We start from the raw sequence: 18,226 nt of genomic DNA, 5'->3' as shown, positions 1-18,226 counted from the left end.
ATCTCTGCTCTGTCAGCAACCTAGTGCGTTGAGAACAAGAATCCCGCAGCAGCGGCAGTTCCTGAAGGGAACCGCGGTGGGCACATCCAAGGCCCCTGCAGCCGCAGCATGACCTCAAGGCACAGGCACACAGCACAGCGCACCAACAAGAGCTCTCTTTCAAGGATTACTACTCATTAGGAAGAAAATACTCAGCTTTTATCTTCCAGGAACACTGCTCTCTGCCTACTAATTACAGTATTTTTGGAACATTCTTGCAGCTGTCAATACACAAGAATCATATAAAAACAAAGAACTGCAAGTATGGCCCACTTTTTAAACCAAATTTAGATATTCCGGTTTTACACTTAATTGTTCATGCAAGATGTGATTTTATAAATGCATTTATATTATACCTTAAGAGTCAAATAATGCCCTTCAGCATCAAGTCACAAGGAATATCACTATTGTATTTTTACGAACTGGAATGCAGTCTATGTGCACCTTAGGCTTCTACTCTAAGTCAAACAGCAGGAAAGAAAGATCTTACTTAGCAGGCAGATTTTATTATTTAATGTTATTATGAAGAGCATCTTGCCTATCAGGTGTGGAGGGACAACAGCTGTCTCAAATTAACCACCTCTTCTTCCCCAGGCAGGCAGGAGCAGCTGAGTCATAAGGCTCCATGGGCCACCTAATTCTAACGGGGACAAGTAAGGACGGGTAGGGGAGAGACTATAGGGGTGGGATATCTAGCTGTGAGTGGGGAGCCGCTACATGACCCAGATATAAACATATGTCCCACCTGTGTCCCATCTACTTGGCTTAGAAAGTAGGATGGGGTAGAGGTAGCGACAAGTTTATGGGCACTTAAGAGAAGTGTCAAGGACTGACACAAGAGAAAATCCTGGTTAAGGGAAAAACAGTTAGTAAATTTGGGGGAGATGATAAAGTCTTAAAGTTATGTTCCAGCAGGGGAGGAAGGGGTTGCTTAATGAGCATGACCATTCCCTGCCTGCCCACATTATTTCTGTGGGGACAAAGCTGCCCTGAGGCACTAGGCAGCTCTCTAGTCAAGCGAATCTGCCAACTTCCTTTTCAAGTATCTCTTGGACCTGCAAAGGTTGTCTGGTGTGAAACACAGCAGGCTGATCTCTAGGACAAGTATCCAGCCACTAATGGTATTCAGTCTTCCACATTATTTTGTGACTTTCACAGAAGCCTTCAAAACTAAAGAACTAATTTCATGTGTGTTCAACAACAGACACTCCTATTTTTACATTATTGAAATATTTTGTATTTCTGTGGCACTTACCACTCAACATTTATAAGGCTTTACAAACAATTATCAACTTCCGAAGAGCAGACCAAATATTAGCAGCATCATTTCACAGATGGACATCCTAGTAAGAAAATTAATGTAACAGTCTGGGGGAAAATTATGTTATAATGAAGCTCTTTTTTTTCTCCTTTTTATCTTAGTTCCTCTACCCTGCAAAGCAAGGCAAATACTAAACCTGCGTAGGCAGCACTTCTCTGAAAGAATGAGACAGAATAAATGGTTTCGCCTCCCTGTAAATCCCAGATGTAGTTTTACAGTAAAACCTTCTCAGGCATTGCAGGGACACTAAGCTCATTAGCATCTTAGTACTTCTGTAAAGACCAAAACATTTAGACAAAGCAATCAAAAACTTAATCTTTTAAAAAACGCAGCTTCCTTACCTGCTATTCCTATGAAGACTGTCAAACCAAAACAAACAAAGAATACGACAAAGACCAGGACAAAATGCCGCTTGGACAGGGTATATAACCGCATTGGTGCCAGCCTACAGGAAGCAAAAGAAAGCACAGAGTGAGCTGTAAGTCATATTTCTAAAGGAAGAGAGGGAAAAAAAGCCCCCATTCACCACTCTTTCCTTCACAAAGAAAAATAAACCCATGTCTGTGGTAGTAATACCAAGAAGACCTGACAGCCACACTGTTTTATACACAACTGTAATCTATACACAACGTAATAACAATTACTTAGGCTAAGAAGACATAATTATGTGCACATGCATCTCTGAATGCATGAATTCTGCACATTCGTTTTTATGGTAGAGTTTTCTACTGTCCTAAGACTTAAGTGAGTGGTAACACTTCTGAACTCAGAGGAAGAAAAAAACCAACTTATTTCTAGTTCCTATGTCAGAAATTTAAATTTCTGAGATACTGTCTGTTACAGCAACAGTTTAAGCTAAAGGGACTGTCAACATTGCTATAGCTCAGTTACCTGAACATGACCTTAGTTTTCTACACCCCAAAGACAGATTTCATCCTTCTAGGAACTTCCCCTACAGAAACAACCATGGGGTAGAGCAGAGCTTCTACCCAGCTACTTGTGCAAGCTCAGGCTCTGAACTCATGGCTGAGCCTGCCCACAGTTTGGGAAAAAGAATCATAGAATCACAGAATCATAGAATGCTTAAGGTTGGAAGGGACCTCTAGAAGTCATCTAGTCCAACCCCCCTGCGCACGCAGGGTCACCTAGAGCACGTGGCACAGGGTGGCATCCAAGCGGGTTTTGAAGATCTCCAGAGAAGGAGACTCCACAACCTCTCTTGGTAGCCTGTTCCAGTGCTCTGTCACCCTCACTGTTAAAATTTTTTTCCTTAAGTTCCTGTGGAACTTTTGGTGCTTCAGTTTGTGGCCATTACCTCTAGTTCTGTCGGTGGCCACCACTGAAAAGAGGCCAGCACCATCCTCCTCACTGCCTCCCTTGAGGTCCTTATAGACACTGATCAGATCCCCTTTCAACCTTCTCTTCTCCAGGCTGAACAGGCCCAGCTCCCTCAGTCTCCCCTCATAGGGCAGATGTTCCAGGCCCCTGATCATCCTTGTAGCCCTGTGCTGGACTCTCTCCAGCAGTTCCACATCCACTTGAACTTAAGTTTATCATTAGCCACTTAAACGGAAAAACATATAAAGCAATGACTTCTCCCTCCCAATTGGTTGGTGTACAAATATCAGTCCACCTTCAATTAACATTGGGTTAAAGACAAAATAAAAAAGCATTGAAATAACTGACTGCATTCTCTTGGAAACAAGGAACTTCCAGCCCTGTTAGCATAAGGGAAATATGACCAAAGAAAAATACTGTTTATCATATCCCTTCTCTACCATCTTCTTCATTAAATGAACAGTTCAAAAAGAGCACACAGACACACCTTGTGTTTCAAAATAAATCGAGCACTTAGTTTGGAGTTATGTCAGAATTCCTTCAGCATAAAGTTTATTTTCTATTGCTCTACTAGGGGGTACGATTATTAGAAAGTCGTGCTGTTTATGCAGTAAAAGTTGTATGTTTGGGATATGGTGGCAGTATTTACCTACAGTAAGATTGTGAGAATAACACACAAATGCACCATCATGGAAAGAAATTGCTCTACCACCATACTAATTATGAAGTGTGGGGGAAGCCTTTCCATTAGTGCACCTTGCAGCCTGTGAGGACCCTGCAAGCCTGCTAAGGACCTCTTGGAAGCAAGGGAACTCACTCACGTTAAAAGATTAAATAAACATCTCAGTTTCAAGCATTTGAATTCTTTACAAACAAAACACTACTGAAATAACAATGTTAATTCTTTACAATAAAGTTTGACATATCCTAATCTTAATTTAACTCAGGTGGTGGGGAAGAGAGAAAAAAACAGAGCAGGAAGAATTGCAAGTAAGTAAAGGTACACATTGCAAGTTTGCACAGCCTGGCTTTACAGGACTCTTGAGATAGCACCTGCAAACATAGTTCAAATTTCCTCCACATGCCATTATGCTGAGCAAAAAAGGTCACGAAAGCCCGAGAAGGCAGAATAGCTGGTCATACAGGAAAAAAACAGATACATTACACATGAAATTATCACAATCACAAACATGAACAGAATATGTTCTGACCTCACCTGAATCACACAGATGTTTCATAATAAATATGATTTTAAGTAGACTTTGAAAAATTCCAAGTAAGAGAGGGATTTCAGACTAGGACATGTTTGTGCAATTTTTGCAGGGATTCAGTTACACTACAGTGGTTAAACCAATATTTAACACTGCAGAATTGATGCACTTAAACCACTTCAAAGCTACTTTATCTGCACAGTATTAAACAGGGATATTATCCTATCTGCAGTGCTCCAAGGACTCTTTCAGTTCTATAGATGATCTGATGTTTCCTATCTACCCAAGAACCCCATTCATGGCATAATATCTCAATTTACACAAACGCTACTCTTAACAAGTAAATGCTTAGTATATAAAAATGAAGATACGCCTAAACTAAATGTAAGGGTTTGAGTTGACACCAACCCACCCACAGTTCACGGGAGAGCACCCACCGAGAACTACTCGGCACACAGAAACCAGGTCTGGATTGGAAAGTCTGAGTTGAAAAGACCTGAAAACTGGAAAAGTGTCGTGTACATAAGGGGAAGTATAACATATTCTGCTCTCATAGCTTATATCTGAGCATCCACTTGGCAGATACAATCTGATGCAGGGTATTTCTGATTTTCAGTGCACATTCTGTGTCCACTTTTCCACAAGCTTCCTAATCCACATTTCTGAGAGATGCTTCAAAATGCATGAAGTGAAGCCTCCTCATCTCCACTGTCCTTGCACGGAAGGGCTCGCTCTGCAGCACTCACAAGGCTTCATGGCAAGAGGCACCTCACAGGCCACAGCACAGATGCACTCACAGGCTCTCCAGGAGACACACACCAGACACTGGCTCTTTCTTCGTTCTAAACCATCTCTGGACAGCACAATATCAAACAGTCAAAACGCTCAGTGCGTGTATGAATTTGGCTGTGGCAGGTAAGAATAGTCATGCTGGTAGTTCCCAAGGAGAGGAAACTGCCCAGAATAGGAACATACTGATCTCCTCCCTTCTCTTACACTGATATTCCTGAAGTCTTAGTTAAGGTACTGACTACATGAATGTGTTATATTACAGGCCAACAAAGCAACATGGACCTGTTCAAAAGAATTTAAAGCAAAAGAACAGGATGAGGAGAAAACAAGTGAAATAGCACATACGGGGCACGGAACATACCTTGATCAGCTATAACATTTACAAGACTAGATTAACATAAACGCTGAAGAGCAGTCACAGGATTTGTCCAGAGCTGAATATAGGCAATTAAAACGCCTCAGACTCGCCCCTCATCTTTCTTAGGCTGTCTTAACCATCACAGTTTGGTGCTCATATCTGTATTACCAGCACTCAAAAATTTTATCACAAAGTCTAAGGGCGGGGAAGGAGGGTCTTTAGACTTCTAGTCCTTGGGATTTTACAACAGAACAATTTCAGCTCTCAAACAGGCAGCAAAAAGCCCGTTGATTTCTGGTTGCTAAAGTTTGAAAATACAAACCTCTACACATAAAACAGCCAGTCACAAAATAAACAAAACACAGAAGACAAACTATTTACGTTTCTTCACTTCTCACAACTGAGTGCAATGTTTGAGAAGAATGAATAAACCAAAGTAAACATATCAAGATCACAAAAAATAGCTTCCTGAAAGGTCATATCTACTAGCAAGATAGAATTGGGAAAGAAAGGGAAGAAGAAAACTAGGATTAAGTGTTTAGGCTGAAAAAAAAATGATAGAAGCAATCTAGGAAGTGAAGTAAATGTGACAAGTCAGACTCACAGACATTTTTAGGGGGGGAGGTCAGACAACTTAAAACTCATTCATAAATATTAACCTATGGTGGATCTGACAAAGTCCTGCACCTGTGCATTAAATGTCTATGTGATTGCTAGATTAACTGCAGTGCTTCATACTCCAAAATGGTTTGTAACATGCAGCTGGCCAGCAGAACACTACTGCACAGTATTTGCAGATATAGCAGGTTGAATGGCCTTGCTGTTCAGTGGTTTCAGAAACGCTCCCTGACACCGCACCAAAGTGCAAAATCTAGAAATCACTAATCTAAGGGAGGAATGCTTCCAGTAATCTTTCACACTCTGGAAAGAGATAGCTCTAATTGCATTTCTGATTTCACTGTAAAGTATTGTGCAAGGGTAGCGGCTTGAATAGTTTAGGGAAGTATTTTAAATGAAATATTCCCTACAAATTTGCAGTGAGGAAGGACAGATTGTCTTTGTAACACACCCACTTGACTGACATGTACAAACTATACTTCCAAAGTGTTTTAAGTTATTCTTCTTTAGTTACAGGAATCTTACATCTTAATCAATTAGATTCTCTTACTTAAGACTTTGAACTGTACTTTCATTACTTACTAGCAAAAGTTACAATCTATAAGATTACTACAAGCAACTTAATGCAGAACCCAAACTAACAGAAATACCCACACTGGAAACTACCATATTTTACCACAGAAACACAGAATTGACAGAGAATATAACTTCACAATCAAGCAATATTAAATTAACCTGCTTCCAATGGAGGAAAGGGCACTGGAAAAACTTGGCAAGCCACATATCTCAGAATTAAACCTGTCTGCATTGGCACAAACATAATGACTTGTCTAGCTTGGCTGTGACACTGCGGGTATATTGACCGTGTGCAGGCCCTCAGAGACTTCCGCCCTTTGGGAGCACTTTCTAAACATTTACATGCTTAATCAGTCCTCAATCATCTCTCAAGTCCTTCGCTATAAACCTACTGGCTTTGAACTAAGTAATCAGGCAGTGTTTTTACCCAAACACTAATAAACATCAAAGACTTTATTCACAAAAAGGTGATAGCAGCAACCCAGAAGTTTACACCACAACATTTACAACAACACTAAAACGATATTTTAGTGCTGTTATAACTCTCAGAGATACCGTGTAAAAGTACCTGCCGCTTTTTAAATCATGACAATCATGTAGCTGTTTCGGTTAAGAGCAAACACGGTTAAGAGCAAACATAAGAATGCAACAAAATCTTAACTATGGTTATAAGAGCAAACAATAATTCAGAGCATTACTATCGAGTGCTATATTTTTCATTGCATCTCCACACACTAATAATATTTCCTCAGGTTATTAGTGTCTTATTTCAACCTATCACTGCCATATTAAATGATCCTCTTATATGCTCAATGTTTAGCATCTCTCTTTTGGAAATAATTAACATTAATTTATTAGTATCTATAAGTGTAAGGTTATGATTTTCCACTAACAGTCTGTTTTATTTTACATCTGAAAGGACAAATAAAAAAATGAAACATGTGAAAGGCGTTTATAGGAAAGGCAAAGGACCCTCAGTCTGGAAACACTTGTTCTAATAGGTAAAAAAAAAATATAGTGATTTTATCCATAGTCTCTAATCGGTCCATATGACCAAACTGTCTGAAGCACAAGACTAGCCATGCAAGTGCTAGCAGATTTCTCAAGAAAGCTTAGCAAGCTATACTAAATTTTATCTCAACTCAGGCAGATCTAATTATAACTAAACTGAGTATGTTTAAAATGCACTGCAAAGGAGCAGAAAGCACAGAGATACAAATGGAGAAATATTACACATCTCAGATAGCAGTCAGGACTTTTAAAAAATAAACTGTACACGATGCAGTCTGCGTTAGCATGAACTGTGGGAACATGCACTCCCAGACGCTTGGAAGTTTACCTAACTGCAACCTTTCAGGAGCTATTCACATGTGAGATTTAAAAGGGGGTTTACCTTTGCCCTTTGACTAAAGTCTTGACTCAAACTGTTAAGCAAAATGTTAAGCCCAAAATGTCTTGGGCTATTTCTCATCTGCAAACCATTTTCCTTCTCTGCACAACAGCCAGTACCATTACCCTCTCAAGAAACACAAGCGCTCTTATAAAACACTTTTCCCTTAAGAGTCTCACTTCACAGATGGGGAGGCCATGACGCAAGTGGGATTAACAGTTGGTAGCCAACGGCTGCTATCAAAATCAAAAATAACTCACCCATCCTTATGCTCTGTAGCTTTTTCTCTGACTACTAGCTCATATATCTCATTCCACTTTGATTTAAGCTTTTACATGTGCTATCTATAGTTCTTGATCTACCTGCACACACTGCACATTCTCACCGCCTAGAGACATTGCTCTGGTGACCCTCAGAGGACCTTGATTCCTTCTGCTGTGGTTAACAACCAGGGAAGCATATGATTACATGAAGAGACACATACAACTGATATTAAAAACCCATGCAGTACTGTTATATGGCAACTGACAGCTAACCATGTCTACACTAAACAACTCAAAAGGACTTTTCGTTTTTTTTGAATGACTTTAAAATGAGGTCTAAAGAATTAGTCGCTATTGTTTCTCTATCCATGAGAACAGACATCAGGGAAAACAAGTTGGCTTGTCGTTTCTTTTTAATTTTTTTACAGCCTCCGAGTAGAAATACAGATTTTTATTCACCAAGTAAGAGGGACAGGAACTCAGCATTCTCCCAAGAAGTGGGTCATTACTCTCAGTTTTCCAACTTGCAAACCAGAACCTCGGGAAAACTGCTTCAAACCTCCGGCGACCCCACTTCCCAGACGAGACCCCGAACGCGCACTCGGCACTCTGAGCTGCCGACCTCCGCGGGGCAAAAAAAGCCAAGCGGCCCCAACGCGGCAAGTGAGGGCTCTGCCTGCCCGACCCCGAGAGCAAACGGCTCCCGCTGCTCTCCCGCGGCAGCGCGCGCCCCTCCCCGACAGCCGAGCCCCCAGCGGCCGCGCGCCCAACGGCCGAGCCCCCAACGGCCGCCGGGCGGGCGCGGGGCCCCGCCACCTCTCGCGCGCGCGCGCGCGGGGACCCCCGCGCTCCTCCCCCCGCCGCCACTCACGGCTCCATGTCCGCGGCGCATGCGCGCTGCCGCCCCGCGGCCCCGCCGCCGTGGCACCGTCGCGAGCAGCGCCCGGCGGCGGCTTCCGCCTGCGTCACGCGGCCTCGCGGAGACGTCACGGCGGCCCCGCCGCGGGGGGCCGGGGGCGGTGGCGCTACGGCGAGCGGCGGGGGACACGGCGCTGCGCTCCGCGGGCGCGGAGTGGGGGCGCGTCTGGGTCGCCCCTACCACGGGTTTTACTTGCGTACAGAATAAACGTGGGTTTATTCTGCTGTCCCGCTCAGTCTGCCGAGCCTGGGCAGCGACAGTGTCAACGGGCCCACGGGTTGAGGTGACGAGAATTTGGTGACTCTCTCGAGTTTCTGAGTTTGGACGGTTCGGCACTGCAGTTACCTAAGTGTGTGCAGACATCCAGTATCTACACTGGGATGATCTCACGGTAAGCTCCCAGCTCTGGTAATTGTCACGTACCTAAATTATGGCCGTCTCAGGATGACCCTAGAAAGAGCTGGATTGCTCAACATGCAATCTGAAAAATGTGTCTTGAACAATCAAATAATTCTGTTGAAAGTTACGCAGATGGTAAGGCTGCAATTACTTTTTAAAGGTACTCGACACTGACAGCACCATTTACTCAGCCGGTTGCCGTACACATAATTTACCTCTTGCTGGTGACCTGTGGGACCCAGCCGATCTCCCGTGAAACTCTGCAGAGCCCCTGGGAAACACGCAGGAGTGAACTGGCTGTTGAACTCATGCTGGTGTTTAACCAGTCACCTAGAGCCGTGACTTGTTACACTGACCATCAGCTAGTAATCTCACAGAGAGACAGTGTTGAAAAATGTCACACCAAGTGCCTGAGGAAAGGCATTTTTAAATTATAAATCAGCAACAATAAATGCCCTCGGTCAGAAAATAGAGGTGGGGGTGGCCGGGACAATCCAGCAAACTGCCTGCTCGGAGCCAGGTCATGCTGCCAAGCCACAAGCTGAAGTGCCTGGGTCAACACGGACGGTGGCATTCAGCCAGCAGCTCTCAGCCATTTCGGGCCTCTCCAATAAGCTCTCTGGGGCCAGAAGATGATGGAGCCACTGTGACTATTGCCGCTGTGCTGGGAAGCAGAACAGCAGAGATGCAGCTCATGCTGCCTACGTGCACGCACCCGCGCTCTCCACAGGGCTGCTCCGATCCCTCTAGCACTCAAGTGTCTTACAAGCGAATGAATTTCCTTTCCTCATCCATCACAAAAACAAAAAGATACCGTCCTCATTGCACACGTAGGGAACTGAAGCACTGAGAGATTATGATTTGGCACGGGTCAGCTGGAGAACAACGTGGCAGAGCCTCACCGAGGTCTAACCCGGAAGGCAGCAGCTGAATGCGGCTCACAGTGAGATCGGCTGATGGATGAATAAACAGGCTGAGAGTCATTTGTTCTAACCAGCCTAACACCTGTGCATAGCTTCATGCCCGGTTCATGCTCATACCTACCCCAGTTGTTGGTAGGAGAAGCAATCCAGCCCTTCTGTACCTCTGCCAGCACAAGTGTTTGTGCAGCTGAATTGTGAACCAGGCCAGAGAACTGATCGGGGCTAAAAATCACTCAAGAAAAAAAGTTATTGTTCAGCTGGGTCAGTTGTTCAGCCATTGCACAGCTACGTGAGTGCTCGTGGGCAGACAAGACGAGAGCAGAAATGTGTGACTAGGGAAAGGAGGGATGGCAGAGCCAGCTCACAGCAGTTTAAACCAGACACAAAACCATGGTGTTTGTCGCCTCCTCCTTCTCCTCCTCCTGCTTCAAGCTTTCCCATCACAGAACAACAGAATGAGTCCCAGAAGGGTTGGGGTTGGAAGGTACCTCTAGAGATCATCTAGTCCAACCCCCTGCACAAGCAGGCTCACTTAGATCACCTTGCACAGGGTCACATCCAGGTGGGTTTTGGAGATCTCCAGGGAAGGAGACTTCACAACGGCTCTGGGCAACTTGTCCTCTGCTCTGCCACCCTCACAGTAAAGTAAAATTTTCTCTCTTCTCCACACTGGGATCCTTGAAGTCTCCTCATAGCTGACAGAACAAGATAAGAGGTACAAGCTGTGCCCTGGAGCAGCCTCTGCAGATCTTGTCTGGATCAAGGCTAAAGGAGCATGAACTTTCAGGTAGTCTGGCTGCAATCTCCAGCAAGTTCCTGCTGACCATTGCCTCCTCCTAGGCTGACAGTTGGAGCACTTGGGAAGGACTTCGAGATGGTAGGAAGAAGTGCACCCTTATCCTAAGAGTCCTCTTGGGCAAACTTCTGGTTTCTCTAAAGAAAAAATGAATCAGCTGGTCCTTATTGTTGAGTCAAACCACATGTGTTTTGCTCTGAGTTTATTCTCAAAATCAGCTGAACTGGTGTGAATGAACTTTTCCCAAATGTTTTGAAGTTTAACAAAGTTTTAAACTATTATCAGAAATGATAATAAGGGATAGGAAATGTTAAGAAATTAACAAGTAATGCTACAGGTATCATAGAATCATAGAATGCTTAAGGTTGGAAGAGACCTCTAGAGGTCATCTAGTCCAACCCCCCTGCACATGCAGGGTCACCTACAGCACGTGGCACAGGACTGCGTCCAGGCAGGTTTGGAAGATCTCCAGAGAAGGAGACTCCACAACCTCTCTGGGTATCCTGTTCCAGTGCTCTGTCACCCCCACTGTTAAGAAATTTTTCCTTAAGTTCCTGTGGAACTTTTGGTGCTTCAGTTTGTGGCCATTTCCTCTAGTTCTGTTGGTGGCCACCAGTGAAAAGAGGCCAGCACCATCCTCCTCACTCCCTCCCTTGAGGTACTTATAGACACTGATTAGATCCCCTCTCAGCCTTCTCTTCTCCAGGCTGAACAGGCCCAGCTCCCTCAGCCTCTCCTCATAGGGCAGATGTTCCAGGCCCCTGATCATCCTTGTGGCCCTGCACTGGACTCTCTCCAGCAGCTCCACATCCCTCTTGTACTGTGGGGCCCAGAACTGGACACAATACTCCATGCCCAGCAACAGTGCATCCCTGTATGTAAGAAGTCAGGCAGAGGGGGCAGGAGACCTGCATGGATGAGCAAGGAGCTTGTGGCAATGCTCAAACAGAAGAAGGTGGTATACAGAATGTGGAAAAAAGGACAGGCCCTCTGGGAGAAATACAGGAACGTAGTCAGGGAATGCGGAGATGCGACAAGGAAAGCTAAGGCTCGTCTGGAACGCAATCTGGCAAGGGACGTTAAAAATAACAAGAAAAACTTCTTCAAATATATTAATATATCATATGTAATAACCTATTCTGTTACCAATGTAAGCAACTAACCAAAGCTGCAGGTTAAATAGTAGGTTTCAGCTATATCATATACAGTGTTTTTTCTTTAATGAATAAAAATAAACTATTGTATGATAGGATTTTAAAGCTTGGTGAATTTTAGGTCATTTATCCTAATCTCTTGGCGTTACTACTAAATGCTGTGTCCACACAGTGCCTCTCTCTAAAGGTGATAGGTTCATTAACCCAGAAATGGATTTTTTTCAGGAATACCAAGTTGCTACTTACAGTTACACAACTCTGAAGTCAGGACACAATTTGGTGACCCTTCTTCCAACTCCTTCTATCAGGCAAGTATGTTATTTGCTTGATTTCCTAACAAAACATTTTCAGCATGCCAGGCTCTTCAATAACAGCTGGGGGATATGGTGGGATAAAACTCCCACTGAAATAAATGGCAGTTGACTGTGAGGCTGTATCTTCAGGTAAGATCTTACATATCTCCCTGATGACATGTTCAAAAGGGATGAAAATCTAGACGGTGCCATTGGTACTAAAGTCTTTTCCAACAGTCAGCTTCAAATTGCCTAGCGCAGTAGCAAGGAGTCATGAGCTGCGAGCCCTTCACCAGCTCCCTGCCTGCCGTGCAACCTCCGGAGCAGGCGAAGGGAGGGAGGAACATGCTTGAGTGGGAGGGAAAGACACCAGAGAACAGTATGTTCCTCTAAGTAAGTGGCTTGTTTTTTCCAGGAGTATAAATTAGAACAATCCTGAAGTTGCTGTAATATGTAAGGGGCTGATTCATGTCATGGCAGTGCCAGGGTGATGGGAGGAAGTTCATGTTCCTCCCTTCTCCTGCTTTCCCTCAGCTTTTCCTGGTGCCCCACAGAGGCCAGGCCTGGGTGTACTGGCTGTCAAGGCCCACCTGGGAGTGGGGTCGCTTGACATCACGTCCTTTAGTCTGTAAACACAAACCTCCTCTACAAGCACACCAAAAAAATGCCATGTCAGTCTAAGGGAACTATTAACCTAGGCAAAAATCAGTGTCCTGAGAGGTGGCTGACCCTGCTGTCTCCATCCTCTCCCAGGAGAGCTAGTGGGGAGGCACAATTTGGGACTAGCTGGAAAGAACAAACTCCCTGCCATGGACCTTCCCTCAGCTGGGCACTGCAGCTGAGGGCCCTGGGGCTCTGCTCAGCAAGGCTGGCCTGACTGGAGACAGCTCACAAGGCTGTCACCTTTGGGTGTCTCCCCGTGCCCAAGGAACAGGCAGCTGCTGGGCCACGTGCTCCAGATATCAGAAAGATATCACTGAATCAGGAGAGCCCCGGAGCTGAATCAGAAATGATGCAGCCACTGCCACTGTGAGGGCACAGATACCCAGGACAGCAACTTCATCAGTCAGCTCTGGGCTGTCATCCCCTCTCACTTAACTCCCTGTCACTGAGGATGAAGCAAACACAAGCACGACACATAATAACATTCCTGGGTCAAGAAATAGTATTTCTTTGCCAGTCACAAAGCAGACAACATGGTATTTTTTTTCCATTTCTGTATCACCTCTGCTGCAAAGCTTTTGAGTTTTCTACTGAGAGAAGCACTTAGGGAGCGATGTTCTTAGAGAAGTCAGAAGAAGTGAGAATACAACAGCCAGTTTCTTCTCTCTCTCTCTCTTTTTTTTTTCTTTCTCTGACAAATTGATTACTTGCAAACTCTTGCCCTTCTCTCTCTCCTTCCCACTTAATGGACTAGACCTCTCCATTGCCGTATAGACAATGGAAACCTCCAGCTGATGCGGAGCCGCTTTGCTCAAGCAGCAAGAGGAAAGTTACAACTGGCAGTGGTTGTCAGCTGTGCATTTGTGGATACAATGTGTGAGAGGAAAAACATGCTTTTTTTGTCTCTTAATTATATCAGTCTGGTGCAATAAGATATTATTTCCTTTCATTAACCTTATTTTAGAGAAATGCCTTAGTTTAAAGCAAAGACAGACCATACTGGATTTCATTAGTCAGATTTCCAAAATCCTTTGTGTCTTCAGAGCAGTAACATTCTCCATTACATCCCTGATTACATTCATTTATAAATTGACCCAATGTGCTGAGTAAAACAGAGAGGAAGAGGAAGACATATCAAAATACCCTTGCCATAAATGAGAGTTGACTGTGAGAAGCACGCATTACCACACTGAGAATCTTTGGCTGTCCTCCTTACCAGGAAACCAAAAAGCAGATGGCTTTGCTACCGCCACCTGTAATGCTGAAGTGAAAAATACTCAAGAATAACAGGCTTGCAGTGATAGTAAAGGTAATGTTAGTCTGTTTCATCCATTAGATTAAGACCTTGGGAATGCAGAGTAATATCTCAGTGATCCATGAGTCTCGGAAAACTGTTTCCTTGCCAACAGCACATCTCCATTTCAGCACCTTTCCTCCTGAAGGTTCTGCAGGTGGTACCCCTTGGGGATACCCTCCTAGAAAGAAAAGACCATCTAGTACTCAGTCTTCATGCTCATCTGATCTGGTGCAGCAGCATCTCCTCTCTGCAATGCAGACAGGCCCTCCACAAACATTTGTAGTCATAACAATAAGTTAATGAAAAATTAGCTTGGAGGACTCAGATTTCTTCTGGAAAGAGAAAGACTTAACAAGTGCATATCCCTGAACCTCTTAGATGCTAACCCAAAGCCAAACCCAAATTTTCTTCTCTCTATATGCTTTCTAGAGTCAGTATTTGCTAGCACACTGACAGAAACACATGGGTTCACTTTTGGCATTTCTTACCACCTCCCATGACTTCTCACACCATGCTCAGGTGCAAGGAGCCGCTGCATTGACAGGAAGGGTTTTGGTTTTGCTAAACTCTGCCAAGCTGCTAGATAGGCAGTGTCACCAAATTGTGTATTGCTAGAGGCCTCACTGTTGTGAGCAGGGGGACAAATTATAATGGAGCTTCATTGGGGGAAAATAGACACAGCATAGTGAAAAAGTGTAGGAGAACTGGGCTGTGCTGCACACCAGCACTCAGGCAAACACTTAGGTTTAAATTCACAGAAAAAGAGCTAAAAGAGACCTCGCCTAGCCTTTCCTTCTCCCTCAAGACAGCTATTGTCACAGCCAGGTCTATGTCATTCTTGATGTTTGCCAAAAGTTTTTGAAGATCTCCAGTGCTTGAGCTGTAACAGTCTCCCTGTATAAACTGTTGTCTAGTGCTCTACTCTCCATCCCATTCAGATTTTTTTTTCTTAATGCCTAGCCTGAATATTTCTTGCTACAATTTATGTCCCTGTATAGTCCTCTCCAGTTAGAATACAAACATGAAGAACAGATTACTCCCTTCCTTTTTTTCAGACCTTCAAATTCCCCCGCTGGGAAGTTTCTTCTTTTGGCTGTACAACCCCTAATTTTCCCCACAGTTACGTTTTCTAGGCCTTTTAAAATTATTTTCTCTCTCCTCCAGTTCTTGAAGTGCAGTGTCCAAAATTGGTCACAAATCCAGCTGAGGTGTGGAGTGATGACTGCAGTAGATGACTTAGTTCCCCTGTCTTGCAACCTACACTCCTGCTACATACCCCAAATTACACTTGCCCTTTTCATATGTATGACATGGTTGAAAGATGCTGCTCATATAATTCATTAAGATTTCCAAATTCTTTTCTACAAAAATGCTACACAACTGCTCACTCCCCAACCTATACTTTTATGGCTGAATATTCCTCCCTGGCATTTCTCTTTCCTGAACTTCATTCTTTTCTAGGTCATTTGTGCAATCCAATCTGCATCTTTTAATTTAGAGCCCCATCCTCCAACATGTTTAAAATCCTTCCTGCTTTTCTGTAACCTCAGAACATGACTCTGAATCCTCAAAACATGACTGTTCTCCAGCCATCCCTGGTCACTATCAAGAGCAGCAAGCAGAGCCGGGCAGATGAAGCACGTACGGAGCCTACTCGATACCCCTGCCCGTTTTAACCTCAGGCACTGCCACCTGCTTGGGTTTCCCAGCCAATTCGGTCATTTTTCCCAGACCAGTTTCTCCGGATCGTGCCCGAACGTTTCCGAATGGAAAGCCCTCGGGACGTGCCATGACAACGGGAAAGGCGCAGGATGGAGGAGGGCGAGGGGAAGCGCCGGGGCTGCCCGTCGCGGTATCTACGTTCCGGCTGCGGGGTGAAGCGCAGGTGCCGGGGGTCCTTCCGGAGGCCGCCCCGCGGCCCCAGCCCCGGCGCGGGGCTCCCTCCGCCGCGGGCGGCCCCGCGCGCCTCCTCCTACCGGTAGTAGCGGTCATCGCGGTAGGGGGTGAGGTCGTCGCGCAGCTCGCGGTAGGTCTCCCGCAGCCGCTTGCAGAAGCGCTTGAGCTCTCCGCACAGCGGGTTCCCCAGGGCGGCGAAATCCGCCTCCATGGCGCCGCCGCCGCCGCCTCAGGCGCCGCGCTCCGCCGCGGCCGCCCGGCCCGGCCCCGCCGCCGCCTCAGCACCACGGAGAGGGGCGGCGCGTCCCGCGGCGGCGCGGCCTCCCCCGCGCTGCCCCTGCCGCGGCGCCGCCGAGGCGAAAATGCAAAACGAAATAAAAATAAAAGCGGAGATCAAGCGGCAGCTCTGCCCCTGGACCCCACCGGGCCGCCCCCGCGGTCTCCTCGCAGCCTCACGCTCCTGAGAAGAGCACAAAGGCTGTTCATTGCTTCTGAATAAAATAAATAAATAAATAAATAAATAACCAAAAAAAAAAAACGAAAAAATATAAATATATATTACATATGTATACACACACACACAGGCTCTGTATAAAATTAATGCCCTGGTTAATTAATCACCCCTTTTACCTTACTAAATCAGGCCAGTTTACAGAAGGCTTAACAGAGACCTGTAGGAAGCGCTGAGCTGAGTCACAGGGTCCCGCAATAGCCAGAGTGGGGAGCGACAGGCGGAGCCCCTGCTCCAGCCCCTGCTGCAGCAGGGTCACCTTGAGCATCTCAAGGATGGAGGCACCGCAGCCTCCATGGGCAGCGCGGCACCCTCACGGCGAGAAGCACTTCTTTGTGTTCAAGGGGAACAAATGGCCAGTGTTGCTCTCCCGGGGTACCTCTGAGAAGAGGCCAGCCTTGTCCTCGCGACACCCTCCTGAGATACTTAGGCATATTGATAAGACTCACCTCAGCCTTCTCTTCTCCATGCTGAGCAGGCCCAGCTCTCTTGGCTTCTGTTCATGAGAGATGTTCCAGCTCCTTAAATACCTTTGTGGCCTTTCTTGCCTAGCAGGTCCAGGTCTTTCTTGTCCTGCAGAGCCCAGCACCAGATACAGTCCTCGAGACGTGGCCTCACCAGAGCTGAGTAGAGGGCAGGTTTACCCACTCAACCCACTGGCAACAACCCTCCTAATGCACCCCAGCGCACCATTGGCTTTCTTGGCCATCGAGGCACATTGCCGGCCCATGCTCAGCTTGGTGTCCTCCAGGATGCCCAGGTCCCTCTCTGCAGAGCTGCTCTCCAGCTGGTCATCCTCCTGCCTGTACATGTGCATGGGGTTATCCTCCCCAGGGGCAGGGCTTGAATGAAGCTGCTTAGGTCTTCAGAGTAGTAGTTCTGTTCACTTTGCCTAGTGCTGTATTAAATACTTTCCTATTAAGCTTTGTCTATTTTTTCCATAAACAAATTCACATTTAAATTGTTTTCAGAATTACTCTACCAGTTCAAAACTTAATCTTCTGCATGAATTAATGTCAGCTGTAGTATTTTTATTAGACATGGAAACATATTACTATTGATATGATACTATTATTTTCAGAGAATAAAATTATTGCTTTACACTCCTTCTGTTTAAAGATCTTCCCTGTTCATGTTCAGAAAGGTCTCTCTTTTTTGTTTTTTTTGGTCATTCTTGCCCTCAGTCTGTATTTTGTCTGTATTTTTGCATGTATCACTATAACATGCAGTTTCAAAAGCCCACTTCCATATCTCACTAGACTATGGTGCACAAGAGTCCATGATTACTTTCAAGGGTGTAGGAGAAGAGAGACAAGAAATCTGATAGCAGGTAGGAGACAGAGATGAAGGATTGCCTTGTAATGAGAAATACTTTTTCCTAACTCTGAATATTTCTATGCTTGAAAAAGATGTAGCAACAGGATAAAAACTACATGCACGTTTGGGCTAGAAACTGGAAGGTTCCCTAC

General features: G+C 45.2%; 1 protein-coding gene across 2 annotated transcripts in view; it reads right to left on the bottom strand.

Moving 5' to 3' along the window:
* Nucleotides 1-16,497, bottom strand: part of TMEM181 (transmembrane protein 181) — a 34,168-nt gene extending 17,671 nt beyond the window's left edge. The window contains exons 1-2 of one of the 2 annotated variants that reach the window (XM_088527213.1): nucleotides 16,327-16,497; nucleotides 1,702-1,805 (exon numbers count right to left, since the gene is read on the bottom strand). In XM_088527213.1, coding sequence (XP_088383339.1) covers nucleotides 1,702-1,805; nucleotides 16,327-16,457 — 235 coding nt within the window. In that variant the 5' untranslated portion in view covers nucleotides 16,458-16,497. Of the gene's footprint in view, nucleotides 1-1,701; nucleotides 1,806-8,777; nucleotides 8,817-16,326 lie in introns of those variants that run through there. The other variant, XM_088527214.1, reaches the window with a different exon arrangement.
* Between the last annotated feature and the right edge of the window lie 1,729 nt (nucleotides 16,498-18,226).

Source organism: Tinamus guttatus, unplaced genomic scaffold (genome assembly GCF_059628265.1).
Source record: "Tinamus guttatus ecotype Peru unplaced genomic scaffold, ASM5962826v1 Tinamus_guttatus_pri_ptg000264l, whole genome shotgun sequence".
In the NCBI taxonomy this organism is placed as follows: Eukaryota; Metazoa; Chordata; class Aves; order Tinamiformes; family Tinamidae; genus Tinamus; species Tinamus guttatus.
This window is presented reverse-complemented; position numbering and strand designations above follow the sequence as displayed.